Genomic DNA, 25,570 nt, shown 5'->3' with positions numbered 1-25,570 from the left:
GATAGCAAATTTTAATTATTCCACTTCAGGTTGAACTCAGATGCTGAGAAATCCAACACTTTAATGAAACTACACTTCTTTCCCCCCAAAAAGGTCACAGATATTGTCATGCAGTGTAGTTTTCTTTCTTCTTTATCCCAGATGAAAATGGCATGAGACTGTAGTGCAAACTCAGTCATGTATGAACTGAGCTATTCTTTATTATAGCAATGAATGTGATTTTTCAGTTAGCTTGGAGAATGCAGTTTATTATGTTATTATGAATGCTAAGTCAGAGACATAAATCCCCAATCCACATTATAGTTTAATAGGTAAGAACCTAGATGATAATCAGATAGCTAGACTGGAAAGTTGTTGCACATTTTAGTAGACAGTGCTAAGTAGGTTTAGATCAGGTTTTTTCAATCTTAAATATGTTCTAATTTCTGGGTGGAATTTCCAGGAATTTTTATTCAAATTTGGAGACAGCCAAATAGAGCAAGTCAAAGTCAGTTGTAGTAGTGATCTGACTCCATATAAGGCAACTTTATGTATACAGTGTGGCATCATAAATGACATAGGTATTTATTGTCCTTTGAGAATGAACATCAATATGCCTGCAAAACATCAACCTTCTGTCTGCAAAATAAGGCCCAAAAGAAACAGAACCAATTTCCTTCTTACTTTTACCATGGTTTGCCTTGAGGTTTATTCATTTCTGTTCCTAATTGACTACATTTTTGAAGGCCAGTATTATTGTTTTAAGAACAAGACACTGGGTCTAAGGGGCTGCTACAAAGAAGAGAGGGTCAACCTATTCATCAAAGCACCCGAAAGCAGGACAAGAAGCAATGGATGGAAAGTGATCAAGAAGAGAACCAACCTAGAAATAAGAAAAAAATTCCTAGTAAAACAATTAATCAGTGGAATGACTTGCCTTCAGAAATTGTGGGTGCTCCAACACTGGAGGTTTTTAAGAAGAGATTGAACAATCGTTTGTCTAAAATGGTATAGGATTTTCTGTTTAAGCAGGGGATTGGACTAGAAGACCTCCAAGGTCCCTTTCCTCCCTGTTATTCTGTTTTTATGCACCACCTGAATTTGTCAGATCATTAAATATTGGTGAAGAAAAAAGTCATGAAAGCACTCCATTGAGAAAGTATCTTTTGAGCTGGATGTAGTAGACCTGGCCACCTTTGAAGCCTCCATACTGAAAATGGAGTGGGATAAAAATCCAAGCGTAACCAATGGCCACTCAGAGGGAATGTATCGGCTATGGTTAGAATCCTTGGTATATTTTAGAAGCTGACCACAAGCAGATTATAAAATATAATGTGGACATAAATAAAAACCCAACAAGCTTTGAAAACTTGCAAGTACAGTTGCAAACAAGTCCATATTAAAAATGGTTATATGAATGTGATATAAAAAGGTATAGACATTTTGTCTCTGGTATTTAATATGTAAAGACGAACCTTTCCCACTAGCAAGTTACTGCTTGATGATGTACTCATCAAAAGAGATGGAGGCATTACTCAACTAGCCACAAGCATCTCTCTATTCCTGTTCAGAAAAGAAAAATCTAGAGACTTTTCTCAATCAGTTTCTTCCTCCATGTCCATGAACCCTGTATAGAGTCTTTAACATGCTCAGTTATTCTTATAGCAATTGAAAAGATTGCTTTAGCTAAGGAAAGGAAAGGAAAGGAAAGGAAAGGAAAGGAAAGAGAACAGACAAATTACTGTCCAGATTTTTTCTTCTTCTCTATACGGGTGAAACTCAAAAAATTAGAATATCATGCAAAAGTTCATTTATTTCAGTAATGCAACTTAAAAGGTGAAACTAATATATGAGATAGACTCATTCCATGCAAAGCAAGATAGTTCAAGCTGTGATTTGTCATAATTGTGATGATTATGGCTTGCAGCTCAGGAAAACCCCAAATCCACCATCTCAGAAAATTAGAATATTACATGCAATCAATAAAACAAGGATTGTACATAGAACAATATCGGACCTCTGAAAAGTATAAGCATGCATATGTACTCAGTACTTGGTCTGGGCCCCTTTTACTGCCTCAATGCGGAGAGGCATGGAAGCTATCAGCCTGTGGCACTGCTGAGGTGTTATGGAAGACCAAGATGCTTCACTAGTGGCCTCTAGTTCTTCTGCATTGTTCAGTCTCATGTCTCTCATCTTTCTCTTGGCAATGCCCCATAGATTGTCTATAGGGTTCAGATCAGGTGACTTTGCTGGCCAATCAAGCACAGTAATCCCACGGTCATTGAACCAGGTTTTGGTGCTGGAAAATGAAGTCAGCATCCCCATAAAGCTCGTCTGTGGAAGGAAGCGTGAAGTGCTCCAAAATCTCCTGGTAGACATCTGCATTGATCCTGGACTTAATGAAGCACTGTGGATCAACACCAGTAGATGACATGGCTCCCCAAATCAACATAGACTGTGGCAACTTCACACTGAACTTCAAGCATCTTGCAGTGTGTGCCTCTCCATTCTTCCTCCATACTCTGGGTCCTTGGTTTCCAAATGAGATGCACAAGTTGCTCTCATCAGAAAAGAGGACTTTGGACCACTGAGCAACAGACGAGGTCTGTTTTTCTTTAGCCCAGGTAAGACGCTTCTGATGTTGTTGTTGTTGTTCAGGAGCGGCTTGACAAGAGGAATGCGATATTTGAAGCCCAGGTCCAAGATCCGTCTGTGTGTGGTGGCTCTTGATGCACTGACTCCAGCCTCAGTCCACTCCTTGTGAAAGTCCCCAACACTTTTGAATGGCCTTTTTCTGACAATCCTCTCCAGGCTACGGTCATCCCTGCTGCTTGTGCACCTTTTTCTTCCACACTTTCCCCTTCCACATAACTTTCTATTAATGTGCTTTGATACAGCACTTTGGGAACATCCAACTTCTTTTGCAATTACCTTTTGAGGCTTTCTCTCCTTATGAAGGGAGTCAATGATGGTTTTCTGCACAACTGTCAGGTCAGCAGTCTTTCCCATGATTGTGATTTCTACTGAACCAGACTGAGAGACCTTTTAAAGGCTCAGGAACCCTTTGCAGGTGTTATGGCTTAATTAGCTGATTAGAGTGGGACATTTTGAGCCTAGAATATTGCACCTTTTCACAATATTCTAATTTTCTGAGGTTGTGGATTTGGGGTTTTCAGGAGCTGTAAGCCATAATCATCACAATTATGACAAATCACAGCTTGAACTATCTTGCTTTGCATGTAATGAGTCTATCTCATATATTAGTTTCACCTTTTAAGTTGCATTACTGAAATAAATGAACTTTTGCACAATATTCTAATTTTTCTAGTTTCACCTGTAGATCTGCACATGACATGACACTTAACTTATTTAATAAACCATTGGCTTTTTGCAAACTGCTATCCCATGCCATAAATTGGAATTCAACTTGGAGTTGCAATTAAAAATAAAATGTTCTATAGGTGTGCTGATACTATAATGGAATTGTAGATGTGCCATAAACCAAATACTTCAGTTAATAAAGTTAAGGCAAAGGTTCCCCTCGGACATATGTGCTAGTCATTCGGGTGGTGTTCATCTCTGTTACAAAGCTGAAGAGCCAGCGCTATCTGAAGATGTCTCTGTGGTCATATGGCCAGCATGACTAAATGCCGAACACGCATGGAACACTGTTACCTTCCCACCAAGGCAGGGGTGGGTTTCGACCAGTTCGCACCGGTCCCTGCGATCCGGTTGGTCGCCGAACCCGGAAGTAAGTAACTTCCGGGAACGGCAAAGCCCCCCCCTCCCGTGCCCGCGCGCGCCCGCACACCCGCGCCCGCTCCTTACCCGGTTTTTACGAATTCTGCGCTTCTACGCATGCGCAGAACACATACAGCGCCTGCGCGATCCTCCAGGAGCAGCTGGAGCAATGCGCATACGCTAGTATGCATGCGCGCGCTGCGCGCGTGCGTGCGTGAGGACGCCGCTGGCCTCGTTCCAACCGAACCGGTTGGAACGGGGCGAGAAACCCACCCCTGCACCAAGGTGGTCCCTATTTTTCTACTTACATTTTTATGTGCTTTTGAACAGAAGACAAATAACAGGAGCTCACTCCGTTATGTGGCACTAGGGCAGTGTTTTTCAACCACTGTGCCGCGGCACACTAGTGTGCCGTGACATAGTGTAAGGTGTGCCGTGGGAAAATTACTTTATATATAGTCAATATAGGCACAGAGTTAAATTTTTTAAACATTTTCTAATGGTGGTGTGCCTCGTGATTTTTTTCATGAAAAAAGTGTGCCTTTGCACAAAAAAGGTTGAAAAACACTGCACTAGGGATTCGAACCACCAAACTGCTGACGTTGCTAATTGACAAGCTCAGTGTCTTAGCCACTGAGCCACCACGTCCCTCACTTCGGTTAATATATTGTGCTAAATCAAAAGTAAACCATATTGTTAATTAGAGTTTGGTTTCCAATAGTTGGGTTTAGTCATCTTTTTCTCTTTTCATTATTGCAAGGAACTTTGTAAATAAATAATTGTTAGTCCAAGAATCATTTCACAGGAGTTTTACATCGGGACAATGTGCTATATATTTTAAACTCCTTGCATTGGGACTTTGTAGAAAAGCTATTCTGACTTTTCTGACCTCATACATTGTCATGCAAAGTTTGTACTGAAAAATTTTCCAAAATTATCTTTGCCATCATCCTTAACTAATCATTCACATTTGATCTTCAATTTGTGCTCTATCTAAACCAAACGCCACAATCTTACAATGTTTCAATGGCTCTATGCTTCATTCAGCAAAATACTATATATTACAGACCTAAAGTGATGGCACAGTACTGGAAGAAGGAAGAATTGCCTACTATTCAAGAATGGACATTAAAAGTAACAAACTTAGCAGAGATGGCTAAAATATCAGCATACCTCTCATTCAGATGAGAAATACAAGATGGAATGGAGAAGATGGACTGATTATATTCAAAATAAATATGGGACTAAGAAATCTCAGTTAGCTTATGAATGAATGAACAAGGAATGTTATAATTCATCTAAAGTTAGCTTTACAAAAGGGGAGTTAAAGTACAGCAAAGGTACGATGCCAAAGTTAGTTTATTTTAGTGAATGATTGTTAAATGTTTATACCCTGTATTTGCTCTGGGAAGTTGGGGGGGGGAAGGGTAGGGGGGGATGTGGGATTGAGGGGGTGGGAGGGAAGGGGAAAGGTATACTATTGTAAAACTTATTAAAACTTTTTAATAAAAAAAGAAATGGTAAATAGGCATAGAACCAAATGTTTTCATTTTACTACTAGAGATGCCCAGTTAAAGGGCCAATTTATATACTTCACAAAATACCCTATTAGGGCCAAGGTGCTTCTAAATATACCTATTTTTCCTAGGTTTATCTTGAATAACTAACCTGTTATCTATTTTATCTTCCTATTTGACACCTGTTTTAAACAAAATTTGCATGCATGTATGAACTTTGTACTATGTAGTCAATCCCCTAATTTAATTTTTCTTGGTGCATAAATTTTGCCCTGCTTATTGTACCTTTGATTGGTCTGTTTCAGTGATATATGTTGTGATATGTGAAGAAGGCACCATATTATGGCTGCTTCACTGAAAAACAAATGTCTGCGTGCGTGTGTGCCTTTCATTATTTACATCAAATATAAATGAGAGATAAAAGTAAATCTGTATAATAATCAACATATCATTTTGAAGTGAGCACCATTAAAACAGCCCTTTCAATCATTAAAAGAGGCTGGTTTGAACATTCTGATTTTTTTTTTTTTAAAAAAGTTCTTCAACACAGTTCTTCCAATGTGCAGCTTTTTGACAAAATTCACCTCAATCTGGTAAAAAAAACAACTACTTTACAAGAGGAAGGCCATAATATTGGCAGAAGCAGACAAGCTTCTCAAACTGGGTAGCAAGTTATGTTGGCCTTTATCCCCCTTATGATTGTAATAAATAAGTAATCTGATTTATTGGCCTGATCTCAATCAGCACTGACTGGGTGTCTGATATAATCACACACCTGGTTTTTGAAGCAGATATTGTGATCTGTGTGCCCTCCTGTTAGAAATCTTTCTATTTTCTATATGCCATTTTAAGCATATGAATTGGTCATGTAATTTTTCATTTCGCCAGGAATGTGGGCCAGCCTTTTTTTCCTTTGAAACAGAAGTCTGGCGCCATCTCTGGGTGAAAACCGGAATTACTCATATGCTTTTATTACATTCACATGCAGTACGAAAACCACTTCCAGTAATTGCAAAGCAAACACCGAAAAGATGAAGACAGAGCTTTAGAATGAGCTTTATAAAACAGTCAGAGTTAGGAACAAAGTAAGTTTTATATTTCCAGAGACTGAGAGTCATTGTGGTGTAGTGGTTAACGTTCTGGATTAGAAGACCCAGGTATTTTTTAACCCTTCAAGAGTAGACCAGATTATGAAACCAAATGAATGCTAATGATACTTTCATTATAGGTTTATGGTAATAGAATCTTGCAAATTTGAAAGTGCTTCCCTTCTCCCTGACTATCTCTCTCTCTCTCTCTCTCTCTCTCTCTCTCTCTCTCTCTCTCTCTCTCATCTATCTATCTATCTATCTATCTATCTATCTATCTATCTATCTATCTATCTATCTATCTATCTATCTATCTATCTATCTAAGAGACTGAGGGAAGGTCTTACTAAAATGTTTCCTCGGGTTACAGTTCTCCCCTAAATTCAGATTTCTTTCATCGGATGTCCTTGTAGTGACTCTTCCTCCTATTTCTCAAAGTTATCCCTTCTGCCCATTGCAGGCCTTTAAAATTTTATATATATTTTATAAACAATTTTTATCTAAACTTTAAAAAACCTCAAATAAAACTAACATAAACATAAACCCAAAAAATAAAAACTAACATAAAATCTAACATAAAGTAAGTAAGAAAGAAAAGGAAGAAATCAGAGAAAAAGTAAAAGATGCTAGAAAGGGGGCTGAATGTTAAAGAAAAGCAGAAAAGAAAGAAAGAGTACAAAGAAGCACCTTCTAATACATATAATTTTTTATAAGTCATAAATTCATTGCCCAATAAAGGTTCTAATTTTCCTTTAGGCATGGAACCCACCTGGATAATGTTTGACCAGTCACTCTCATTCCTAATCACTGTCAGCTCTGCAACAAGATGGTTAATAAGTGAAACTCCTTTTTGCATCAGACATTGAGAACTTCACTCAAAGTGAGCAAAATTAATAGTAATAACAACAGGAACATGAATCTTGCAACCACATGGAAAACATATTTAAAGAAATCATATTTCCAGTGATTGGTCTTTGCAAAATGCAAGTTAACAGAACAGAATAGCAGAGTTGGAAGGGACCTTGGAGATCTTCTAGTCCAACCCTAGGCTCAGGCAGGAAACCCTATACCATTTCAGACAAAATGGTTATCTAATCTCTTCTTAAAAACCTCCAGTGTTCGAGTACCCACAACTTCTGGAGACAAGTTGCTCCACTGATTAATTGTTCTAACTGTCAGAAAATTTCTCCTGGAATATGGGATGTATATTTTAGATGTGTGTTTGTGTGTCTGTACTCACCTGCAATAGAGGGAGCTATTAGATGCTTGTTGGCTTCTGAAAAATAGCTGGTCATGTGGCCTGAGACACACTGTCTTTCTTCACATCCTAAATGCACCAAGCACCCTAGGTAAGAAACAGGCTGGTGATAGTGCTTAACATTTATGTTCCACTGTGGAAAGGGTATTTTGTCCCATAGTGTTTCCAGTCGTAAAATCCAACACAGAAAGCAGCCTTAAACTTAATTAAGTCCTTAGGCCATCTGACTTAATGTTACCCATGTAGGCTGGCAGCAACTTTGTGTGTCTAAAAAATAGCAGTTTCCTTGACTTCACTGAAGATGATAAGTAAACCCAAATATAATGCTATGGCGCATATATATGTATGTATGTATGTATGTATGTATGTATGTATGTATATGTATGTATGTTTTTGTTTTTAGGATGACCTCTTGTATTGAAGTAGTTTTATAAAATTGTGATATATATATATATATGTGTGTGTGTGTGTTTGTGTGTGTTTGTGTGCGTGTGTAATTTTGTGTCACAAGCCCCGGTATGCCCAAATATGGGAGGAAGCAAATGCAACACACACACACACAAACAGACAGACAGACACACACACATATAACATTTTTTTTAAAAAAAGAAAAGTACCAGTTATTTACATTTCTTCTCTGCAATTGCGATCTGGTACAGTGTAATCATTTAATCCTGATTGATTTTAAAATACAGACTTGAATCATCTGTTCCTGCTCATAGCAGATATTTAAGGTTATAAAATCCTTCCATTATTTGACACCAGATGAGGGCGCCCTTGATACACATTTGGGGTTGATGCTGTTCCTTCTTACCTGAGATCAAATAGGCTGTTGGCATTATTTTAGCTTTCTGGCTGTGTTTGTGTGATAGGAAATGAGTAGCAGAATTTGTGCCTCTCAAGACCCTAGAGTCACAAACAGAACATCTGGCTGCCAGATGAAGCAGCATTTCTTAGACAGGTAGCTTTCAGATACCTTAAATTAAAACTCCCATTGTCTTTAGCCTGCAGTAAGGCTACAAGGTAGGAAGGCTGCTTTATAATGCTTGCAGGGATGGAAAAAAATGGATAAGAAAAATACAGTGTAGCAGAAAATAAAGTCAACCATGATTCTGAAGTCATGGTTCAGAATATGTTACCATTTTAAAAAGCAGGAAAAAGTGCAAGATTTGGTCCCATAATAAAAAAAAGCCTCTGCATGGAAGATGGATCAGTGTACTTGTTTTAAATTCCACAGACAGATACATAGCACAATCCTTTTGGAAAGGTTTGGGTTATATGTTTTATATTTAACCCTGCTTGATTGATATTTTTTATTCTTTTTCTTATTAATATATACAATACATATACAGAGCGGAAGAAACATGCACCAAGCCAGCAATAAAATCTGGAAACTGTTTGTAAGTGAAGCATAATGACATTTTCTTCCAATTCAAGGGGTCTAATTTGGGGGAGTCTAGATTCACTATGCAGTCATGTGAGTACGAAGAATCCAGTTGTGTAATAGGATCCTATGGTATTGTTGGGAAATATACAGAGAACTCCAAAGAAGGATAAATATATAAATATCAGCTTAGCCTGAATGAGAGGAAAGGTTGAGTAAGAGACTCAATAGCTTCCCTTTACTCCAATATAAAGCAAGGGTAGGAAGCTATGGACAAACACTGTCAGATTTGAATGTTTCTACTAATATATTCTATAGCAATAAAGTATAATTCCTGTTCTGACCTAGGCTTCCACAAAAAGCAAGAGGCAGAGTCCTGACAAAACTCATTTTATTAAACGACTGTGAATTCTTTTCATTCACATTTGGCAAGGCCTGTCAAACAAGTCTTTCATAGGAATATTTATGACTACATACCTTATCTGTCTTGCAAAGCTGCCATGTAAATATTTTCTAAATGAGGTTCTGTGCAAGGAAAGACTGGGCACAGAGTCTCTCAGGTTCACAGACAGATCTTCACACTCCTGAAATGAATGTGATAAATGTGACAAACAAACAAATTGTTTCCTGCATAAGGCCATTCCTCTTTTGCTCCTCTTTTATTTCCTATTGAATAGGCCCAATCACCTTCCACCTGTGATTTTATCCCAAGTCTACCCTGATTTCTGAATTGTTCTTTTCTTCTGGCAGCTCTGCACATGCACACACTGGGAACAGGCTCTAGCTGTTCCTCTGCCTCACTGCTGTATAGCTCCATAGGCACCTGATGACTGCCAGATGACCTCGGCCCCATCTCTGCCTCCAATGCAGAGCCCACGTCTGAGCCTTCCCCAGCCACCAAGACTGGCTCCTCCCCAACCTCCTCACTGTCTGACTCTACAGCCAACTCTGCTGGCCTCTGGCGTGTCACAACAATTCCACTCATCCTTGTGGACTATTACCTTACCCATCTACGTTGAAGACAAACTGTTACAAAACAAAAAGGAAATTGGGAATGTAATTTAAGCAAGGCCAAAATGTCAGGCAGTTCATGGAAGTTACTTTATAGAACAAACTTGCCTGTAGCCCACAAACATTTTTGTAGGATATGGGATGGTCTTGGTTTCCATGTTAAAATGCATACATTATACAAATGCATACATTATACACTTTGGTGCGGAAAGAGATATGCAAAACTATATATTGCCAAATTCAGATCTGTGAGTTCATGACACTAGACAAAATTGAAAAGCTTGCTAGGAGCTTTTGATGTACAAATCCAGGAGAATGAATAACACAGAGAGAAGAATGACTCAGACCAAGTAACCAATTGCTGTGAGTTGATTGTGGCATAGTACTGTGAGAATTAAATGTTCAGCAGAGTGATGGCATGTGGAGGGGAAAATATCCTTGTGTCTATTTATTTTGGGAAATAGATGGATGTCCTATAGTGGTGTTGCATGTGATACACATTTTTTTTTAAAAAATAGGCTCTTTGAATGCATTATCATAGCATTAAATATTGGCAAATGCATTATTGAATGTGCATGTCCAGAGCAATATGAGTGCTTCGGGCCCTATTGGGGCAGAAACAGATGGGAAATTTGGGAGAATGGCATTACTTATACCTCTTCTTTCTATGCTGTAATGTTTGTTGGGAGGAAGGAATATATAACTTTGGTACTGTACATATCTTGCAATGATGGGAGTGTAGTTCGTTTTGTGAAGTTTGCCATCAGAACTCTCACATTACCACACTAAAATTAGAATTGTAATCCTATTACCTCTTTGCGTGCTACAATGCTCCTCTCTTTTTTCTTTTTTGACATTTTGCATTTTCAGAGCCTCTGATTCTTCCTGGATGCAATTACCATTCTGTAGCTGAATCATACCTGAAGGAAACATAAAACCATCTTTAAAGGGTAAGGTATATCTTCTGAAAAGATGCCCCTGTATGAATAAGCCAGAATAGGTCAGAAAAAAAAAGACATTTGGAGAGTTGACCTTGATATTTAGGATGATGAAAGCAACTGGGAAAGCAAGTAAGGAAAAAGGCAGTTGCTATAATAGCCCCATGATAAAGTTAAAACAGCATGGAACTAGAGAGCTCTCCTACCATTTTTTTAAAAACCATAGTAGGCTGTTTTGTTTTGGCTTCATTGCTGGGCAAGATATCTATCACCATTAGATAATAATAACTCTCATCCTCCTTGACAGCCAAGAGACCTAGGTGCTCACTTGGATAAAGTAGAAGTTCTGAAAGAAGCCAGTACCAATTTGGAGTTCAAGATCAAGGTTGGTACAACAAGCAAGAAACTGGACTAGACCATAGTTAAAGCTCCCTATTTTAGAACCACTGGAGATCTCAGGAACAAGGCACACCTGAAATCTTGCATTTAATGTTAGATGGCTGACAAAAACGGCTTTTCCATTCTAGGAGCATTTCCTTCCAAATTCATACGTTTGTTCCCTCTGACTAACATACGTTTTTCTTTAAGCACTTTCTCCCACTATAATATCATGTCATTTTTTCCTCCAAAACATATTTGTATGCAGGTCTTGTGTGTGTGTGTGTGTGTGTGTGTGTGTGTGTGTGTGTGTGTGTGTTTGTGTGTGTGTGTGAATTACAACCTGAAACTGGGAAATGTTCATATTTTTGTCATTTTGATTTTTAAAAATATATTGTGAAAATATTCACACAATGCTGCTAATCACAACTATTTTATATTCATAATGGATTGATTATGCACCATCAACAGAGGAACAATATTTCAGAATAAAAGAAAGGTTGCATATTTCACAAAAGGTTTCCTTTAGAGAGTGTCTGCTGTTTGATGTTATCAAGTGCAGGCTATGGCATAAAGCACGGGTGTCAAACTTGTCAAACTGGGAAATAGAAATTCCCCCCAAAAAGATAATACCATAAAATCACTAGAAACTGAGCTGTGAAATGTCCATAAAATCACCAGGATTTCAAACACCTACAGCCTTTTCGATAGGGTTACGATCTATGCCAGGCCTGTTAAAACTGGCGATGTATGGGCCAGATCATCATGCACAGGCCACATCCTCGCTGGCTCTACAAATCCTGACATCTTTTGCCTTTGTAGAGCCAGGGTGGGCATGGCCTGCACATGATGAACTGGCCCATGGGTCGCCAGTTTTAACAGGCCTGGCATAGATCGTAACCCTATTGGAAAGGCTGTAGGTGTTTGAAATCCTGGAGTTTCTAGTGATTTTATGGTATTATCTTTTTTGGGGGAATTTCTATTTCCCAGTCCAATGTATAGCCTTATATGCTGATATTCCTCCATCAAAACACTGAAAAAAACCAAACCTGCTTAATTTTCTGAGATCAACCAAGGTCATGGATGCCATCACCTAACTGGGGCAGCTACTTAGAAGGTTGATACAGCTGAATATGGTGTTAACAGTAACCTGAACCTGAGGTCATTATTTCTTAATGCCAACCCCTTGAACTTTACTTGGTAGCAGACTGAAAACTAATGCAGATCATTTAACATAGGTATAATGAGGCAATCCAGTCAAGGATTTGACCATTGTATTCTGGACGGTTAAATAATTTTGGTCTTTTTAAAAACCATTGGCCAGATGGTTTACAATAAAATAAGTTCCAAATGGTGACCCAATTAGGTAATTACAGGTGAACATATGCAGAAAAGGTAAGATGCATTTCTTAAAAGCTTTCAGTCAGAAGCACACCTGTGTAGAATATGAGGAAGTAAAGGATGTCTGACACCAACTACAATTCCCGTCACACCAGCCAAGATTAGACATGGATGAGAGGGAGCCACATTTAAACATCTTCATTTTTCAAGCCTGATTCACTTACTTTGCAGGCAGTTGCTAGTTGAAATGAGTGTAGCAAGATGGGAAAGACTTTGCATACAAAGTAAGATTACAGAAAGGCAATGGACTAATATGAGTACAGTTTTTGCTATAGGCTCATATAGCTTTTCTTACCCAGCTGTCATTGTTGTGAACATGAGGTCATGCAGGAAATAAAAGGGCACAATTCCTTTTTTTTTTCTAGGCAGGATGGCTTTCCACACTGGAGAAAGGATATATGTGGGGAACTAAGACAAGACCCCACCCCTCTCATTAAGAGCCATGGGATTGACTGAATCAAATTGGACTGTGGAACAGAACTGGAACAGAACTCAACGAAAACCTTTTGTATTGTTAAGTGATAGGGCTCCTATGCCTACTGAGATAGAGATCTAATGTTTTGTGTGCTAAGTACCCAGAAATAAAGTTTAAGCATCTGTCTTCCCTTTCTTTTAAAAACAGTTTAATCTGCAGAAATCAGCAGGGGATGATTTTGTTGGAATGCTGATAAACATGAAAGTCTGCTGACATCTGCAGATCAAATCAATGTTAAAAGCGGAAGAGCATGTTTTATTAAAAAAAGTAAAGGGTAAAGGAGTCCCTGCGGATTTTACTCTGCTTGCTGTTGCCGACTATAGAGGGCAGTTCTCATTTCTGTTTCAAGGCCACTGAACCAGTGCTGTCTAAAGACATTTCTGCAGTCCTGTGGCCAGCATGACATCACAAAAATGCTGTTTCCTTCCCACTGAAGTGGTATCTATTTATCTACTTGTATTTGCATGCTTTCAAACTGCTAGTTTGGCAAGAATTGAGGCGAGGATGGGAGCTCACCCCATCTCATAGTGTTTGGGTCTCATTGGCTTTCCAGCTAGTAAGCCCAGCATCTTAACCACTGAGCTATCATGCTGCTCTTATTAAAAAAAGTGATACTCAATAAAAGAATGAACATTCAGCTATATGATTCCCCCCCCCCTAACATCTAATATTCCTTTACTGTTGATTCTTTGTAAAGCCGTATATTGTGGCTTTATCATTTGTTCTCGCACCCTCAGTGATTACATTTTACATATAAGATAGATAGATACTTCAGATATTTCATTCATTGGCCAGATTACATTTTACAGGTGATGAAATTGCAATGGAAAGTGTGGTAGAACTAAAGGCCATCATCTCATATTCAATATAACGCAAAGAGCAATCCATAATCTATCCAAATCTATCAACTGAACTATGCATCTTACAGGGGAATGCTTGGGAAAGGTCAGGGCCAGCCTTCACCTCAGGCCAATGTTTAGGATGTCTGTTTTTAAGTGAATGCAAAAGATTCATTACATTGTAAGCTAAGTGGGATCTTCAAATGAAGATGCTGTCCTATGACCTAAGGGAAGAGCCAGGTTCTGGTAAAAGATCAAGCAATATCCTAAAAAGTCAAAATATGGGATTAGCATCAGCAAACAGATTACATATGTTTATGGGACTAAAAAGGGCTAGGTCTTTGTTTATGTCATGTCAGAATAGGTAAGGAGAAAAGGGAAGTTAGTTTGACTTTATTCACAGACAGACAGGTATTCTAGCATAATGGAAGCTTCTCTCTCACTGAAGAAGCTTCTTGGATGAGAATCTAGATATCTTGAAAGAAAAACCAGAAAGTCCAGTTGCCTCTTGAAAAAGCATCTTTGGGACAACCATGACCTGGATGACTGAGAATCTGCATAGAATTCTCTCTTACATTTTTCTTCAATCTAGCATCAACAGGGATTAAGTTGAAACCATCTCCCATATAATTTATGCTGAACTACTTAGACATTTTCACTTGAAAAAAAAATCTGAACCCTCTCCAATTGAAACTAGATCACTTTCAAACACTCTATGATAGATACAGAGATTAACACTCAATCCACTTTTAATTCAGGTTACACAGAGAGGTAAATAATCTCCATTTGCTCAAAAGAGGTCCTACAAAACTCAACTCTATTAAGTGTAAATTTGATAGTGAGGAATTAATATGTAAGAGGTTCAAACCACTGTCTTCTGTCTTCCTCTCAAATTCTTTCAGCCAGCATTGATAATGCAAATCTAACACTGCAGCTTGACAATACTAGGTTGACCTCTGAGAATTTCAGGAACTAGTAAGTCTCAATTCCCCCCCCCCAAATAATTTTATTAAGAATTATAAATGAGGGGAATAAGGCTCAATATAAATTACAAAAAATATAATAGAAGAATACAAACAAGAAAGAAGTGTGTGAAACAGAAAAAAGGAAAAACAAAAGGAGAAAGTAATATCTTCTTTCATTCTAGCAGGTAAGTGTTATTACTAAATGTCTAGTAAGGGCAACCAGATATAACTATTTTCTTCTTTTAAATCTGTCAAACAAGCCAATTTTATAAATCTTCACTAATTTTTTAAAAAATCTTTAATCCCTTCAAAAATGCCTCAGAGGTAGTTTGCTGCTCATTTGTGTTTCAAAGCAAAAAACCTTCAAAAAACTACTTGAACTTCTAACTAGGGAACAACTTCAATTGAAGACCTACAAGAAGGTGAGAGAAGAGCCGAGGTAGCTCAGTGGTTAGGGTGCAGTACTGCAGGCCACTTCAGCTGACTGTTATCTGCAGTTCAGCGGTTCTAATCTCACCGGCTCAAGGTTGACTCAGCCTTCCATCCTTCCGAGGTGGGTGAAATGAGGACCCAGACTGTGGGGGTGATATGCTGACTCTGTAAACCGCTTAGAGAGGGCTGAAAGCCCTATGAAGTGGTATATAAGTCTAACTGCTATTGCTATTGCTATTCCACAGCCAGTATCCCTGAAGAAACATATTGCTAAAATGGGAGAAGGATTAAAAGCATATGGAGTGAGGGTGTTAAAAAAAAAGTCAAAATACTGTAGTGGTTGTGCAGCTTTGATCACAACCTTGAATTTTCTGACCCCTCACTCCCAATGCCTCTGACCAGAATTATTGTGCTGAAGTAGCCAGAATCTTACATGTTCTCCCATACCTGTATATGTGGAGAAAGATATTTATTTCTGATTGTCCTGCTTTTCCTAATATTCTGTTCCCTGGGTGTCCATAGACTCCACATTTTTAACACCATAATGTATTTATCAAAATCATCCTGAGCAAATCAGTTTAAAGCAACATTTCTTAACATGATGTTTGTTTTTGCATTTAAAGACTTGTCTTTCAAGAATATGTGAGGGTACTAGTTTTAGTAAAACTAAACATTGCAACTTTGAAAAATATTCTCAGCTGGCATTGCCACTAATATCTTGATAACTTTTCTATTACTGGAAATGAGAGGTCTGTAAAATTAAATGCAATTAAATGCATTATAGAGATAAAGAGGCCAGTCCTAGCATGACTTCACCAAAGCCTGACAGAAAAGCCTGAAAAATATGAGCGCTTGATAGAGAAGAACTGGAAACACATTGGCCATCAATTCATTAACAAGTTTTCTTTGGAAGTCAGTTCTCCAGAAAAAATGCTGAATATTTGGGTGCTTGCATATGGTTGCTCAGTTTCCCATTTATTTCTTTGCAAATTGATGAGGTGAATCAGCAAGTTACCAGAAGCAAAGACCAGTTGCAGTGTGGCAATCTGGAACTCATAAGCCTGAGGCATGCCCTACAAAGCTTGCGTATAGATCTGTAGACTTAGATCAGTGTGGCGTGGACATCTATTAGTCCATTGTCTTTTCCAATTCTGAAATAAGAACAGATCTGTACAAGAAAAAAAATCATCTATTACTGGACAATATCTGCTGAAACTCTTCTATCCTGAGATTTGCTGAACTTTAGAACAACAATAATTCAGTTTTGATATCACTATCAAATAAAAAGTATTTGGTAGATCATTGGTTTCTAAATTATCATTTTGAAGAACTATTAAGTTGGAACCAGGCAGTATGGGTTAATCAATTATGAAAAAGTCTCCAAAGTTTCTTGCCATTCTTAATTCCCTCTGGAATTATGATCTCGCAAGGAAGAAACTCGAGTCACATACAACAATCAATAAATTAAGAGGTTGACGTGAAATTTTCTCCTGAATATTTAGAAGATAACTTTTCTAGAAAGTGTGCTTTTGTCTTCTGCAGCATTGGAAATAAAAATTAAAGAATATTTATGATGCCCAAGAAGCATTAAGGAGCAATGAGACTGCCATATGTTTTTAGAATGATTGCAAATGCCTTTATTATTCTAGATTTGATGTGCAATCCCTTTTTGTTGACTAGCATTTTGTACAGAACGATTTGAGTTTACTCCCTCGTGGAGCATGTTCTTGTCCAACCACTGAGCCAAGGTGGCGCAGTGGTTAAAAGCAGCACTGCAGGCTACTGCTAGATCAGCAGGTCAGCGGTTCAAATCTCACCGGCTCAGGGTTGACTCAGCCTTCCATCCTTCCGAGGTGGGTAAAATGAGGACCCAGATTGTTGGGGGCAATATGCTGACTCTCTGTAAACCGCTTAGAGAGGCCTGAAAGGCCTATGAAGCGGTATATAAGTCTACTGCTATTGCTATTGCTATTGTCCAGACCAAGATCTTCTGTTTGCCATTTTCATGGGATGCTCTCTTTTGTTGATACTTCTAGCATCACCTCAGAATCTGATACAAAACTTTACAATACAAAAAATGAAATACAAAATATGATACATAAAAAGATGTTGAGATTCTAGAAAGAGTTCAGAGAAAAGCAACAAAGATTAGAGGTCTCTTAATCCATCAATCTCCATTGATTGATGATTTCCTTTTGGGGCTCCAAGTCAACTGGCAGAGCCAATCTTAACAGAGCCAGGCTCTTACAGAAGGTCAGAAGGATAAGAACAGATTTCATCTCAGGAGAGAAGATGTTCCAAAGATCAAGAGCCATGGCAGAAAAGATTCTTCTTTTGGACCCAACCAGCTGGAATTCCTTTCCTCATGGGGCTTGTTGCATGCTCTTTCTGCAAGTCCGCGTGGGATAGGCTAGTTCATTGGTAATATACAAAGTGATTCCTCCTACCAGGGGTGAGCTGCTACAGATTTGCCGATAGCTAACCTTATGGCTGGTTTGGAGAGCCTCCAAATCCAACCCCTGGCTGGCCCCTCCCATCCTGCCCCTCTCACGAGTCTCCATGCGGCCTGTTTGGATGTGAGGTAAGTGCAAGGCCCATGCAGTGGCTCAGGGAAGGGGAAGAATGGGCCTCCTGGATGTTCTGAAAGACTGAAAACGGTCCCGCTTCCAGGCTCTCACCCTCCCAGAGGCTCAAGAAAAGCCTTTGGAGCTTGGGGAAGGCAAAAATGCCTTCCCCTGCTATGGTGCAGGAGGCTGACTAGGCCACGCCCATCATGGCCATGCCCACCCAGCAACCAGGCAGAGAATCTGTTGCTGAAATTTTTGAAGCCCACCCCTGCCTCCTACCATTTTTTTCTAGAACAGCGAGAATATGAGATAGGCTGAATAGGAGACAGTGATTGTCTTGAAATGTCCCAATGAATTACATGGCTAGTAAAATCTGTGTCTCTCCAGGACCAGTCTCATACTTTCCTATTATCCTATCTGATTGGCCGACAAGCATGTTATCATTATATATGGACCATAGGCAACTTTGGAAACAATTTAACCTGGTGCCATAAAACCTTTATTAGTAGATTCCTTCATTAGTTCTTACAGCAGGAGAGGACAAAACCACCTCTGGCCACTTTTGTTAACAATTGTTAGTACTGTTTTGTACTATTTTGAAGTGGGAAAAATAATTTGTATAAGTTCTGAAATAATTTTAGTCAAAATACTAAAATTCCCTCCAAAATCTAGGAAAACTGATTTTTTGTCCTGCCCACAACATTGTCTTGTCCAGTGTCTTCCTTGGCCTCTCTCCAAAGAGTATGGTACAAACTCAGGGTCCCACCCACTTTGCTATTCTGCCAATTCTTGAAGAACTGAAATGCTACCGATCTTTTACCATGAGCACCAACACTATTGTGGTTTGTGTGATTTGAGTGTTCTAGGTATGTTAAAGTTATTTTAGGAATAACACAACATTTGTCATGTTTTCAGTGTTAAAACTGAGAGAAAACTCTATCATTGGGGCACAATCCTCCCCTCCTCCTCAAATCACATTAAGGCAAGAATATGTGAATTTCAGTTCCATGAATTCTCAACAGTGGACATATTGGATGGGTGGGATTCTGGAAATTGAAATCCCACATCTGATTGGTGGAGTGTGACTTGGGGGGACGGGACTGCAGGTGCCAATTTTTAATTTGCTGCTTTGTACAGTGCCCCCCCACATGGCTAAGCATTTCATAGAGTTGCACATTGTGTAAATTAGCCATTGTTTAACATCTTTTTGCTGTCACGAGTGGTTTATGGAGGTTTTAATGGTCTTTGGCTTCTGAGATGAGAAGGGGAAGGTGAATTTTCCAGCACATTAAAGAGTTAGGGGATTTCAGAGGCAAAAGGAGTACATTAAATTCTCCAGAGACCTAACTTTTCTATTTAGGTTGTGTCCGTCCCCGTCCCCCCCGCCCTGCCCCTCTCTATTCCATCCTATATTTCCTTTGCTTATTGGCACAGCAGAGTGGATTGCCATGTTTCAGTTGTTTTATTCACCGGGGCTGCAGGAAAGGTAAGATTTAGTGTGAAGCAAACTGGTTGTTACACCAGTTGAATCTCACAGCTGAGAATATCTCTGAGCCCGGTCTCCCAAGATTATTTTCACAATTACAGATTTATTTTGAAAGTATACCTTTGTATTATTGTGTATAATTTTTTTGAGCTCTTTTGCAGGTATCTTTAAGGAGCGAAGAATGTTTGGGGACAAAGTTTTTTGAGAAAAAATGATCTGGGATGGATTTGCTCAGCACTGAATTTCACTTAGCAGCAGATTCTGTTTTGATGGATTGTTGCCCTTTTCGATAAAAGAAATCTGTAATGTTTTGTTCAGAATTCATCTCTTTCCTAGTCAGTCCCCATTCATTCTTGGGTGCAATTAAGAAGGCAAAATTCAGGATTAGGGATGCCATATTCTCCAGTAAAAGCTGAGTTGCACAATGCGTTGCATCACAAGTCTAGATGTTGCTACTGCTAAGGAAAGAATTCAGAAAAGCGTAAATAAATCCATTATGGCTCACCTTTTAAATGTGATTCATCTAGATGAGATAGATGCTTAGTGTCTTAATTATGGATATTCCTTATCACAGCTGTCATGAGCTTCAGCAATCAATTCTATTTGCATTTTCCATCACCCCCCACTTCATATTTGTACATATCAGCTACAGATTTCACAGATATCAGTACTTCCCTGTACCATGTTTATTTCAGGAAATAATTTGAATATAAAGATACGAACAATAATTACCTTGTCTAGTTGGGCTCTTTTCTGAATTAAGGATCAATCCAACAGGGAATGACAGTCTCTTCATGATCATTGTTGCAAAGTGTTATGCAAAGTTGTAAGTGTTTGCATCCCCCTTTAAAAAAACATTAACAAACAGTATTGGATCTCATACATTACTATTATGGGAATGCAAGGTAAACGCAGGAATGTCAAATATGAATCAGGGTCTGCGAAAGTTGCATTTCCACTCAGTAGTCTACCATCTATTCTATACAGTCGTGTTTTATAACTTCAGCAACTTGATCTGTGAACTTCAACTTCTAGAATTCCCAGCTGGGAGGATGGATAGTGAATTCTGAAAACTGAAATCCACACATCTGAAATTGCCAATTTTGAAAAAAAGCTGTTTTAAATCAGGGATGGAGAGCCTAGGTTCCCCATATATTGAGAACTGTACTCCCACCCATTCACAGCCATCATGTATGACTTTATTATTTAATGTACAAGTACAGAAGCAATTTGTAAAATCTGCAGTCTTAAGGTAGCCTTCCAAACTGTCAACCTTCCAGATTTTGTACAACAACTGTAAAAAGCCTCAGGCTTTCTATAGACTCTCATTTCTGATGTGATGGTTCCCCCTTTGCAAGATTGCATTTTCATTGCTTTTCCCTGGGTGCATTTTGCACATAAAAATTCCATCATGTTCAACTACACCCTTGAGCAATGCTAGTTCTGTTTCTGAGGCATACTTGAATGTTCACTTGGGGACCGAGAGGGAAACACAAAACTACCTTTTATAGGACAAGGTGAATCTGTAGGAAAGAGATGAATGAATGAATAGGCCACTGAGGGGGGAAAAAGTGATGATTGTAGAACTTGGCTTTGATGTCTGAGATGATGAAAGCTCTGGGGAATGCAAGGGAAAGAAAAGGCCTTTGACTTAACGCCCCCACAGTGGGAATAAAAGCAGCTTGGAATGAGAGTGAAGCTTAGTTTTTCAGTCCTTGTAGAATTGAACAGAGCAGTGTTTTAGGTGGCTGGATTCCCTAGCAAGATGTCCACCATCATCAGGCACTACACTAGCACTTCCTCCTCCTCTATGAAAGGTTTTAGTGGGGAAAACATATCCCATTTTGGTAGAGGTTGCCATTCCCCTAGCAGTCATGGTGGAGCTGGTAGTATTTCAGTTTCTACTGCTCGCTATGGCTCTGGGATTGGAAACACCCCAGGTGGCACTTATGGTGGCAGCAGTTACTGCAGCCCCTTTGCTGGTAGCCTTGGTGGGGGCCTTAGTGGAAGTCTTGGAGGAGGAACTGGTGGTTTTTTGGGTGGAAGTGGAAGTGATATCCTTCCAGCTGGGAATGAGAAGGAAACCATGCAGAACCTCAATGATCGCCTGGCTGCTTACCTGGACAAAGTGCGGGCATTGGAGGAAGCCAATGCCAGCCTGGAGGTCAAGATTAAGGAGTGGTACCAGAAGCAGGCACCTGGTCCAGACCGTGACTACAATCACTATTTCAGGATTATTGAAGACCTGAGGAGCAAGGTATGGCAAGGAAATTTCATGGGGATCTATAAACATGCCAACCCTCTGACTGTAACTAATCAGGGCCCACAAGCACTTGTTAGCAATAGCATTGGGCAGAGTACATTTAAAAAAAAGATAGGTGAAAAGCAATGAGCAGAAGTGTCTCCTTTGATGGGTTCCTCTTTTCAAGGCAAGTTGGGCTTAAGAAACCAGAATTTAATTGCTATGTGAGTGGAGAGGGCTAATGCTTTTCTTGTTGATGGAATGGATGGAATAGAATAGAATAATAAATAGAATAGAATAGAAACAAGAATAGGAATAGGATAGGAATAGGAATAGAATAGAAAACAGAGTTGGAAGGGATCTTAGAGGTCTTCTAGTCCAACCTCCTATTCAGGCAGGAAACCCTATACCATTTCAGAGAAATGGTTGTCCAGTTTCTTCTTAAAAATCTCCAGTGTTGGAGCATTTACAACTTCTGGAGGAAAGTTGTCCCACTGATTAATTGTTCTAACTGTCAGGAAATTTCTCCTTACTTCTAGGTTGCTTCTCTCCTTGATTAGTTTCCACCCATTGCTTCTTGTTCTGCCCTCAGGTGCTTTGGAGAATAGCTTGACTCCATCTTCTTTGTGGCAGCTCCTGAGATATTGGAACACTGCTATCATGTCTGCTATCACCTCTAATCTTCATTTTTATTTTGATTCCTTGTAATTTCAGGACAAAGTATTCCTTTCCATTGTAGATGTTAAATGATTAATCTTTTAAGTGTATATGAACATCAAATTGGTGTTATGAATAAGTCAATATTTGCAGAAATGACATGGCCCATTTATCCCACTGTGTGTTATGATCTCCGTAAATCTGTGAAATCTAAAATCGTTTTCACTTAATTTTACCATAATTATTGATTCAGTATGTTTCCAATTTACACAGAGATGATTTATTTGAAATATGAAAAATTATCTATATATGTTTGTGTTTATTTTTCCTTTATAATATGTTTCTAACAAATTTTCTTCAGTGTGATGCAGTATTGTTCAAATCAATGTTTTCAATAAATATTTTTGTGCCTGCTTTTTCCAAATGTTTGAACACTTTGGGACTTGCAAATTATCTTGTAAAGTCAAAAAATGAGCATATTTTCACAAAGTACTGCATTTTGGGTTACATGGATATTTGTTTTGTGTGTGTATCATTGGGACATAAATTGAAAAGTTTTCTACTTCATGCCTATTCAATATTCTAACAGTAGATTTTTTTTAATTATTTCAACATTTTAAAACACACTCTGGAAAGCTTAGAAAAGGATAATAAATAAGCCTTGCTAATGATAGGGGAAGGTAAAAAAAATATTTCTATCTAAAGTCCAGCTAAATGTGGAAGTGATAGAGTGAAGACAAAAACAAAAGTAGACAAGGCATCATAAATATGAGACCGTCAAGCATATTTATAGGTAAATATAGATAGCCCAAAGTGAACAAAACTTACTTTATGAGTGTAGGTCTTGATTATCTACTGTAGACCGTAGTACAGGCAATTAAATGAGGATTACTTACGTCCTGCAACAATCTGCTAAAATGGGAAGCTAACTTTGATAGCTTTGCAAGATCCAGTAAATTTTTAACTTGAAACCTTTCAAGACATTTTGTTACTTAGTTCAAAAACTCTATGCGACACCTTCATAGTGAACATAAGAACAATGTTCTAGGAACATTTATTTGAGATACCTTGGCAAAGTTTCAGTGGCCTTGCAGAAGAAAATGCTATGGTGAATCAATGGACAAGTGCTTCTTCTCTCCCTCTATTATATATCTTCTCCTGGATATTCAGCTTTATGCTACAGTAAAAGCTAAAAGCATCTAGTATTTGGACAGGGCATTTATCCAATACTGTAGCTCAATCATTTATAGGGCTCCTTTAAAAGAAATTCATATTGGACAAATGGTAAAGATTTCTCTCTATTCAGTTCTGTTAATTTACAGTGTCTTGTCTACTAAAGGGAAAGTCAACTCTGATGTGGGAGGTAGAACAAATGAGACATTTTCACGAATGAGATGGCATTAGTCTTTCAGCTCCAGGAACCATTGTGAAATGGTTGCTTTCACTGTGTTTCCTCTGAAGTAACAGGTGAACTCAATAGTTTAGTATGCTGATAAGACTTTTACTAAGATATGATGTTGATTTTGCCGCATTACAGTCGCAGTAGAAACTCAACATCCTAAAGAGCTGAGGATTACAGCTTTCTATGGTGAGGGATCCACAGACATTTCAAATGTGAGGGTATTCCTATAGAAACTCTTGGTCTCAATCAGTCATTTCTATGCTGTTTTCAGATTCTTTCTGCCACATTTGAGAATGCTGGTGTCCTCTTGCAGATTGATAATGCAAAACTGACTGCTGATGATTTCAAAAACAAGTAAGTTTTGGGTGGGTTGCCATCAAGGCAGTCATTACGATGAGGACAAATATTGTCTCTTCTACATTTTTCATAATCACTCAGTCTTCCCTTCTGATTCTAGGCTTGAGACAGAACAGGCATTGCGCATGAGTGTTGAATCTGACATCAACGGTTTGCGCAATGTTCTAGATGATCTAACCTCAACCAGGATTCACCTAGAAAAGGATATTGCACTTCTCACTGAGGAGTTGCTTCACTTGAAGAAGAATCATGAAGAGGTAAGATATCCTACTGTCACCATCACATAGCAGGTTCTATACACACTGTTGAAATGGGGAGTGTGAACTTGCAGTTAGTTTATGCTTTATGGTAATTCAATAACATATTTGCACTCATAGCAGATAGTGCCCCATTGAGAAGTTTGCATCACAGCTATTGAACAGTTGGCTGCACACAAGTCTTTGGATTTGTGATTTTATTTACAAAATAAGACTTTGGCCTGATTCACACATAAACATGCCACATTTGATTTGTGTGTTTTTGACTCTTCTTTCCTTGATTTGACAACTCAGGTGTTTACAAGTTATCCTCTACTTACAATAGTTCATTTAATGACCATTCAAAGTTACAACAGCACTGGAAAGAGTGCTGTATGAGCATTTTCACACTTATGACCCTTGCAGCATCTCCATAGTCATGTGATTAGACCCATGCTTATGATGATTGCTGTGCCCCAAGGTCACACAATCACCTTTTGACAGGCAAAGTCAATGGGGAAGCCAGATTCACTTAACATCCATGTTACTAACCTAACAACTGCAGTGGTTCACTTAACAACTGTGGTAAAAAAGATAGTTAAATAGGGCAAAACTCATTTAACAAATTCCTCCGTGTACAACAGAAATTTTGGGCTTAATTGTGATTGTAAGTTGAGGACTGCCTGTATTCTGATGCCATTGAATGCATTGTGCTTCTTTCTATTTTATCTATATTACCTTGTTCTCCAGCAAGTAATCAAGTATTGAACTTATATGTGTGAATTACATATAGTCCCTTAACCCCACTATGAGTTCAGTGGATATATAGTTTAACTGTATGCTATAGGAAGAAGTATCTTCTTTAGTCTGTCTTGAATATCGTATCACCCATATGATAACCTCAGGTTCTATTTTTTTTTAAAAGGGGATATACATCTTTTTCTAAATTGCAAACTATTGAGCATTCTAAAATGTTCATCCTTGATGGCCATTAATTAAAGCTCCTTGAGAAGTAGTCTGATAAATTTATGGAGCATAAGGTTATTAACAGCTGCTAGTTATAATGACCAGATACTATATCATATATGAGAGACTAGAGCTATGGCCTCATATATTTCTTTTTTCTTTAAGTAAACAAAAAATAGGTTTTGACCTAGGGTCACCAGTTATATTCAGTTAGGCTATGTGTTCATATGTGGTGGCTTTGTTCATAC

At 38.5% G+C, this 25,570-nt stretch overlaps 1 protein-coding gene across 1 annotated transcript in view; it reads left to right on the top strand.

Moving 5' to 3' along the window:
* The first annotated feature begins 21,227 nt into the window (after positions 1–21,227).
* Positions 21,228–25,570, top strand: part of LOC116523056 (keratin, type I cytoskeletal 14-like) — a 13,263-nt gene continuing 8,920 nt past the window's right edge. Inside the window, exons 1-3 of the mRNA XM_032238229.1 lie at positions 21,228–21,719; positions 24,035–24,117; positions 24,221–24,377. Coding sequence (XP_032094120.1) covers positions 21,228–21,719; positions 24,035–24,117; positions 24,221–24,377 — 732 coding nt within the window. The remainder of the gene's footprint in view (positions 21,720–24,034; positions 24,118–24,220; positions 24,378–25,570) is intronic.

The sequence above is a fragment of the Thamnophis elegans genome, chromosome Z (genome assembly GCF_009769535.1).
Source record: "Thamnophis elegans isolate rThaEle1 chromosome Z, rThaEle1.pri, whole genome shotgun sequence".
Classification (NCBI taxonomy): Eukaryota; Metazoa; Chordata; class Lepidosauria; order Squamata; family Colubridae; genus Thamnophis; species Thamnophis elegans.
This window is presented reverse-complemented; position numbering and strand designations above follow the sequence as displayed.